Genomic DNA, 8,360 nt, shown 5'->3' with positions numbered 1-8,360 from the left:
AGTTGCAAAACGCAATTTATTGCTGATGAATTCATAAGACAGCACACACTGGGCCATACCTAGGTATGGCTTTAAGGTATAGAAAGGTATTCTTTGAAGGTATAGAAATGTCTAGTGATATACACTGAAGAAACATCATCCTCAATAGCCCTTACTTTTTTATCTTATGTTGATGTTTGTATCACATCTAGATTTTATAACCAATACTGATGAGGCTCTTTTATTCCTTTTATTTATTTATTTTTTTGAGACAGACTCTTGCTCTGTTGCCAGGCTGGAATGCAGTGGTGTGATCTGAGGTCACTGCAACCTCTGCCTCCCAGGTTCAAGCGATTCCCTGTCTCAGCCTCCCAAGTAGCTGGGATTACAGGCACACGCCACCACATCCAGCTAATTTTTTGTATTTCAGTAGAGACAGGGTTTTCACCATGTTGGCCAGGATGGTCTTGATCTCCTGACCTTGTGATCTGCCTGCCTTGGCCTCCCAAAGTGCTGGAATTACAGGTGTAAGCCACCACGCCCAGCCTCCATTCTTAACTTATCCCAAGTCCTCATTCTTCCCTTACTCCACACTAAGATTTTAAGCTTGATTCTAATAAAAGCCATGTCTTCTTTATGGTTATGCTCATAGGATCTGTCCACAGTAGACACTCTAATGTCAGCAGAATGGATGATGTGACTGGCTCTGTATTCAGCTACTTAACAGCACTTTTTAATTGAATGCCAACGATATACAATTACCTATCATTGGTTACTTGATATATTTAAACATAATTTTAGCTTTAAATAGTTCAACATTTAGAGTTTATATATCCCTATGATTTACTCTGACTTCCAGGGATAAGTGTCACCAAGACAGCAGCTGTAAGTACCTGTTGGCTTACTTAAAAAAGCAAGTAGCTAGACTACCGCTAGTGATTATTTAAGAAAATAATCTACATCAATAGGAATAGAGATGAAGACTACTATATTATCCTTCCTGCATACACTCTAAAGATTTTCCTCCACCTTAGTTTCCTCCAACAACTAATTAGAGAATCAGAGAGTCTGCCTGGGAAAGAGAGAGCTTTGCTCAACATAAAGAAGTCTCTATCTATCTATAAGGCATGCTTTGAGCTAATATCTTTTTAATGCGCTTTTTCTACCTTAATATACTTTCTCCTTTTTCAAACCATGAAGTTGCCTTGTGTACATAAAGAGTATAACAAGTGTAAAGAAATAATAAAATAGTAAAAACTACAAGCTAAAACCAGTATTAAAAAGGGCAGAGTAGTGATAGATTTTACCTTATGTATATTTTACCACAATAAAAAAAAAGTAGAGTAACCCATAGAAGACAGAAGACTAACATCAGGAGGCAGTTCATATGCAGTCTATTACAATTGCGTAATTAAACCCAGGTGAAGAAGAATTCCAACATCCTTACAAAAGCACCAAAGAAACAAAAGCATCAAAAACAAACAAAGTTAGACATTAAAAGGGAGGAATTTTGCATGCCATGGTAAAGCTGCTTCTTTTTAACCAAAGAAAAAAGTAAAAAAGAAATGTCAAAATTATTTCCACATCCCTTGAACCACAGTGTCAAATACTTCTTTTAATTTATCAGTTACCCATGGTATACAAGAAACTCTCCCTTGAAATTAGGAATGCACTAGAGAAAAAGATACTCCAAACGCAAGAAAATTATGTACTGGACAAACATGATCACCCAATGTAGCATATAATCTAATCTCAGCACACTTCTTATACAACTGCTAGACTGCAGTGATGGTTCAAACTCTCCTTACCTAAAGGAATGTGAAAAGGCTTGCAATCTGTAAAAAGCCAGAGTAAGCATTAAAAAAGAAAGGAAGTTCCGATAAATCTAAAACAATTACATAACCTAAATTTTAAACGTATAATGTTTTTCCTGGGCCCTAAATTGCTACACAATTCAGTCAGCATACAGAAAATGAACACCTAATAGATGTATACATAAATGTCAAAAGAGTTCAAGAAAGCTATATTTATTACGTTATGCTTAGATGATGACAATCTAAATATAATGAGAGGAATTTAGTTCTTTTGGTATCAAGTATAATATATAAATTGACCAAACCTATTCAACCAACAAATTCTGGTTGTAAAATAGACTTTCCCCACAAATGCAAAACACAAAGCCATGCAATCTAAGCATTTTTTTTTTTAAACACAAATCTTGCATGCCAACAGAAGCACAGCTGACTTAAACTACATTTGTCACTTTCATCATTGTTCTAATCCACATGAGTGAAGGGGAGCACAAAAGCACTATGAAGTGGCTTTATCAAAATGGCAAGGAAAACTCTGCAGACTAATCTAAAGTACAAATAAACAAACAAAAACTCAAAATCAAGTTTGGCCTAAGCATGAATGTAGTTACAGCTTACAGGTTAGTATAAATCAGTGCAAGGATGAGCATGTTGTAATCACACCATGGTGTAAAATGTCACATACAGAACATGAAGCCAGGTCTCAATCGAAGCGTGCACTTCAATGCTCCTGTAGTCATCCCCAGTAAGACACCAGGCTCTGTCCACAATCACAAATTTGCACCCAAGACATACTTACCCTGCATGAGCCTGAAGAATTAAAAAGACACAGAAGTTCACAACCAGAATTTTTCGACAACCTTAAATGATGATTATCCGATGTTAGAATGCTAGGCCTAGAAGACCTAGATACTGGTTTGAGCCTTCCAGGTACTTGTTTGAAGGAGTGCCCTCCCTCACTCTAACAGAAGTAGCTAGCATCAACTAGAGGCAAGATCAGGATACAGATGCAGCCACAGTAACATTTTAATTTGCGTCAGCTACTTAATGAGCAAGAAAAAATGAGGACATACTTTACGTCTTCCAGCTTTTTGGTGATGACTGAGCCAACAGAAGAAAAAGCAGCTGAGGCCTTCTGTCCAGCCTGGGACAAGGTTTCAGATGTCTTCTTGTAACTATATTAAATTACAAACACACAGAGCAAAGACAAGTCAGCTGATGTTTTCTAATATCAATTGTTTCAAGTGCAGTGGTCACCATCTGCTGGAGAACTCTCAAAAAGAGGAAACATGTTTCAGAACTTCTAAAATCCTTCATAACCACTAGGGCAGCATCACCACATCTTCATACACTCAACCCTCATTTCAGGCACAATCTTCTGCAGTGCCCTAGTCCAGCCAGAAAGACAGAGGCCTCTAAAGGCAGGGCCAAAGAAGTCAAGGTAAGGACTAAAAATAATCATCAAACAAAGATGAAAATAAGCCAGGGCCTGAAAGAACTCAGACCTCTTGTTCTTTTCTCACATAATCCAAAGAAAACAAAAATGAAATCCAATTCCTCAGATGCCTTTGTCAACTTGATTTCCTAAAGAAGGGCCAGAAGCAAGAAGTAGCTGGGATAAGTAGGACCCATGTGTATTTTATTATCCAAATACATTTTGTGGGTATCCTTTATTTAAAAATTTTGCATGTCTTTAGAGCTACCAAATAAGGACTTGCTGTACATTCAATAAAGTATGTAAAATATGCAATGCTGAAAGTTATTCTAGCGTGATATCTGCTGTAATGCAAAGGTATAATTTATTACCTCCTTCCCCGCTACCTGGAGATTAGAGAAAGGAAAAGCAAAAACAAAAAAAATGATGAAAACAAGAACAACAAAAAAAATAATCTTGTGCCTACCCTAACAATCCCCACATTATGGGAAAGAATGTGCAGGCATTTTTACTTACCCTGTCAAGATCAAATACCAATAAAAAACATGGTTTATGGTAATGCTGTCAAAAAAAAAATAGGTTCCTGTATGTTTTCCTACTGCCAACTTAGATGGATAGAAAACAGACCAAAAGATTGGGCATTCAAGTACTGTCGTGTCGACTGCAGTTGGCCTCACTGCTGATGGTTACACTGTAAAACAAATTCTAAGCTCACCAGCTCTGCAGATGGCACTCCATACAGAAGACAGAGTGGTTCAGATTCTGCTGCTAGAAGCTTGCTCCTCCTTGTGCCGGCAAACAAAACTGCATTATGATAATGCTGTATCATAGTATGTGTGGTCAAAAAGACAAAAAGTTAAGAGATTGACCTCTGCCAAGAGTACATATCTGAGACTATGACCTGAGAATCTTATGATACATTCAGAACAAGGTTAAAATAAATAAATAAATAAATAAATAAATAAATAAATAATAAAGACTGGCTCCAGGCCTGAATTTGACTCCCCACTCCACATTTTGACCTGAAAACTTAATTTGTCTGAGCCTGTTTCCTTATCCAGGGTTATCTCACCACCCACTTTTACTGGGTTATTCTGAGGAAAAAGGACACAATGTACATATTTGTGGCACATCAATACATAACACTTAATGGAACTTGAATTTGATTTCTCCAGCTGGCTAGCTTTCTTTCTATTCCTTAGAATAAATGGTCTGGAAAAAAATCAAAGTTACAAAAGAGGCAGATATGCTTGAAAATTAGAAAAAAAGTGCCCCATGTCATCCTAAGAAAAGTTGGTGAAGCATCCTCATCCTCTTTTTCTTCCCCTCCTGAGACAAAAGGCACAACAGTGTCCCTTATATTCCCAAGGAAAGGGTATGATCGAGGGAACATACGCAGATGTTGCTGTCACGTCTTGCCACCCTTTGGCAATGTTCTGTTTTAGCTCCTGTAGTGAATTGATTCCAAGTTTCCGCTTGATCTCTGCTAGATGCTTCTCTTTTGCTGCTAACACTTGAGACAGGGTCTGGATTTCTTCTTCTACCTATGAGGAAGGGTTTTGGGGTAGGAATAAGCAAAAGTCATCCAGTAAATTAAGATTACTAGCACAGAACTACACCCAAAATTCTAGTCATTAAAATTTTTTTGAATCATTTATCTTTCTCTCTAAAAACAACGTAGAATGTTGTGGAGTAGACTGGTTACTTGCTGATCTCTCCTGCAATGCTTCTCTCTCCTCTTCCATGGGAGCGCTTTATAATCCCAACTTAAGTTGTTTTGGGTCTTCTCTTCTCTCCTTATGCTTCCTTACTCAGCTATCTCATGTAGGTTTAGGATTCAAAATGTCTACACAGATAATACTTGATAAAGTACTCTAACAGCCACTCTCCCGACCTCTGGTTCTGCTTATCCAACCCAGACGTTTCTATTTGAATGCCTACAAAACTTGTATTTGTGTACTAAATCAAAACAATCTCCACCCCTACCAAAACACACACAACCAAGCCAAACTCAAATCCAACCTCCTTGCATATCTGATACTAGTCTATATATACTGGATACATATACTCAGTCCCCATGTCTGCCAAAGTCATGGCCATAATAAATCAAACTGCCTCCTCTAGAGAGCCCTGCCACGGTTTCACGTGAACTCCTTGATGCTGACTTTCCAGACTGGGCTAGGTGGATAGAGGTAGGCCCTGACCCACAGACAGCCACCCGTCAAGTGGCCGAGAGCCAGTGGATGAGCCTGGTGTGAAAAGAGGTCTCAACTACTCAGTCTCTCTCTCTCAGGAATCTAGTTTGAGAAATCAGACGGCCTTTCGAGTAAAAGCCGAAAAGACTTGAAGAAGCCTTAAGGTATAGGTAGGGCACAGTGAGATTAGTCATGGAAAGCTTAAATATGCTTGAGGAAGCTAAAACTTGAGGAAGCAGAAGCTAGGAAGAAAAGGAAAAAAACAAACAGTGTAGAACAAAAGGCTAATCCAGAAAAACAGGTGGACTCTCTATTTCAGGAACAGGGAAAAGGGCAGACTCTATTTCAGAGAGAAATAGACAACAAGTGGAAGAGACTTCATGTCCCAGGAAACAGAAAAATTAGTCCCTAACGTATATCCATTAACATTCAACATCCTCAGAGAAATGTGTCTCCTGACTTGTTGCAAAGCCCTATTTTCAGCCTGACCTGCACAGTATTTCTATGATTTCAAAGACAACATGCCCTTTATTTATAACGTAAGTACTGCTCAGTAAAACGTTTTCGCAGATAATTAAATTTTTAGAGAACATGACACAAAATTAGTGCAATTGAAAAAAGGATAAATCAAATGTGATGCAGCTACCAAGAAAAAAAAAAAGAAGAACCTACAGCATCACTCTTAGATGACATTAACTCTACACTTTAAGGAATTAGAGAAAAATTTTTAAAATAGCAAACCACACCCAAAGCTAAGAGAAGAATGGGAATAATAAGGATTAGAGTGCAGATAAAATGGACAATAGGAAACAACAGAGAGAATGAATAAAAGCAAAAGTTCATTCTTTAAAAAGATCAAAAGGGAAGGGAAGAGGAAGGGAAAAGGAAAGGGAAGGGAGGAAGAAAGAAAGAAAAAAATGGCCAGGTAGCTCACTCCTGTAATCCCAGCACTTTGGGAGGCCAAGGCAAGTGGATCACTTAAGGTCAGGAGTTTGAAACCAGCCTGGCCAAACATGGTGAACCCTGTCTCTACTAAAAACGCAAAAATTACCTGGGCATGGTGGCACATGCCTGTAATCTCACCTACTCAGGAGGCTGAGGCAGGAGAATTGCTTGAACCTGGGAGGCAGAGGTTGCAATGAGCCAAGACTATGCTACTGCACTCCGGCCTGGGCGACATAGTGAGAGTCTGTCTCAAAAAATAAAATAAAAATAATAAAGTAAAATGGTTACTTTTTATGTTCAACGAATTTCATGGAAGAAAGGAAGTTAGGAAAGAAAAAAGCGAGGAAGGGGGATGGGGAATGGGGGAGGGGAATGGAGGGAAAGAGGGAAGGAAGGGAGGCAGGGGAAGGAAAAGAGGGAGGAAAAGGAAGGAAGGCAGGGAAGGGACAGCGGGAAAGGAAGGAGGGGAGGGAGAAATGAAAGGGGAGGGAAGGAGGGATCTAGAATGAGGGAAAAGAGGAAGAAAGTTCGAAAGTGCCCATCTCCGCAACACAACCAAGGGTGGAACAAAGTCATTGACGCACTGAAGAGCAAGTGTATCAGACATGAGTGACATCCCTTAAAAGACATTCCCTACTACTCTCACTCATTTCCTGCTTCACACCCTACTTTTCACATCCATTTTACCCATATATACATTTTTCTCATATAAAAACGAACTGATGTCACCCTCTTCTATCACCTCTCCCCTACTCAAGACCTGTTGAAGAAGTAAACACCCATGCTTTCTATCCCCTGGAACTGACTATAAACATAGCACCATGTGCTTTAGAAACATAAATGACAGTACATTTTAAGTGCAAAAATAAAGTTGCAAAAGGAATGGTTCTTTACCTTTGCAAGTTCTCTTCTTAGTTCTTCCCGCTCCTCTTCTGATAGGGTCTCTGTGGCACTGATCGTGGCAGCAACATCTTCTCCTTCCTCAGGGACTGCGTCTGTTCTCAGCAGACCTGGTTGGGGATTTAAACAATTTTTTAAAGTGCAAAATCTAAGTAAAATCCTCCTTTAAGCTCCTCCACTGTCCCAGCCAGAATAAAGCCAATAACAGCAGATCTACGTATCTTTTCTCTGGACATTCAAATGACCTAACTCTCTCAGCAAAGGACAAAAGAAAATCTGAACCAACCACCAGAAACCACCAAGTAGACTCTGCCAAATTATGAATTTAGAAAATATAGCATTCACAATATAGTTACAGCAGAAGAGAGAAGGGCCCGAAATGAGATCTTGCAAATGCTTTAAATGGCTGCACAAGTAAATCATTATAAATTAGATTAAAGATTTTAGCCCCTTCCCACTAACCCAAGGCAGGAGTTTGCACATCTCTTCAGCTTGCTGTGGTAATCAAAGCCAACACTTCATTGAGCTCAGTAAAGGAGTAACCACTGCAAGAACTAAATGTCCTAAGTCAATTTTATTCTGTTTCTTTCCATTAGTGGAGGTAGAAAACACCTTCTTGTAGTTTTGGGTGTTTTGTTTTTGCTGGTTGTTTGCGTTTTTTAAGAGGTAGAGACAGGGTCTTGCTATGTTGCCAAGGCTGGTCTTGAACTCCTGGCTTCAAGCCATGCTCCTGCCTCAGCCTCCTGCCTCAAGTTCTTGGATTACGGGCATGAGGCACTGCCACTTCTTTATAGCTTTAAACAACAACAACAACAACAACAAAAAACAAAGGAACCATATATCTCATCCAGATACCCTTATAAAAGAGTACTAAGATACATGTTCAGAGACATGACCAACAGCCACATAGAGACATTCCACACTACTGAAGACCAATCACGCCGCACCCATTCCCCGAGGAGCAGAGCCTATCAGGAAGAATGACTGGAGAGTGCCTGGAGGCAGCTACCCATTAGATCCCCTCTCTTTTCCTGCCCAACCCTCACCCACAGGCTAAGATGAGGCCAGAAAGGCACCCCAATCCTGGGTGCAAAA

At 39.4% G+C, this 8,360-nt stretch overlaps 1 protein-coding gene across 8 annotated transcripts in view; it reads right to left on the bottom strand.

Moving 5' to 3' along the window:
- Positions 1 to 8,360, bottom strand: part of TPD52 (tumor protein D52) — a 128,040-nt gene that overhangs the window by 13,080 nt on the left and 106,600 nt on the right. For 5 of the 8 annotated variants that reach the window (XM_032250579.1, XM_032250580.1, XM_032250619.1 and 2 more), the window contains 3 exons: positions 7,260 to 7,375; positions 4,621 to 4,769; positions 2,864 to 2,965 (listed from right to left, as the gene is read on the bottom strand). In XM_032250579.1, the coding sequence (XP_032106470.1) occupies positions 2,864 to 2,965; positions 4,621 to 4,769; positions 7,260 to 7,375 (367 nt within the window). Of the gene's footprint in view, positions 1 to 1,787; positions 1,815 to 2,863; positions 2,966 to 4,620; positions 4,770 to 7,259; positions 7,376 to 8,360 lie in introns of all 8 variants that reach the window. The other 3 variants (XM_032250577.1, XM_032250613.1, XM_032250587.1) reach the window with 1 other exon arrangement.

Source organism: Sapajus apella, unplaced genomic scaffold (genome assembly GCF_009761245.1).
Source record: "Sapajus apella isolate SASKATOON/1434 unplaced genomic scaffold, GSC_monkey_1.0 scaffold3, whole genome shotgun sequence".
Taxonomy (NCBI): domain Eukaryota; kingdom Metazoa; phylum Chordata; class Mammalia; order Primates; family Cebidae; genus Sapajus; species Sapajus apella.
Note: the sequence above shows the minus strand (reverse complement) of the source record. Positions and strands in the feature narration are given on the sequence as shown.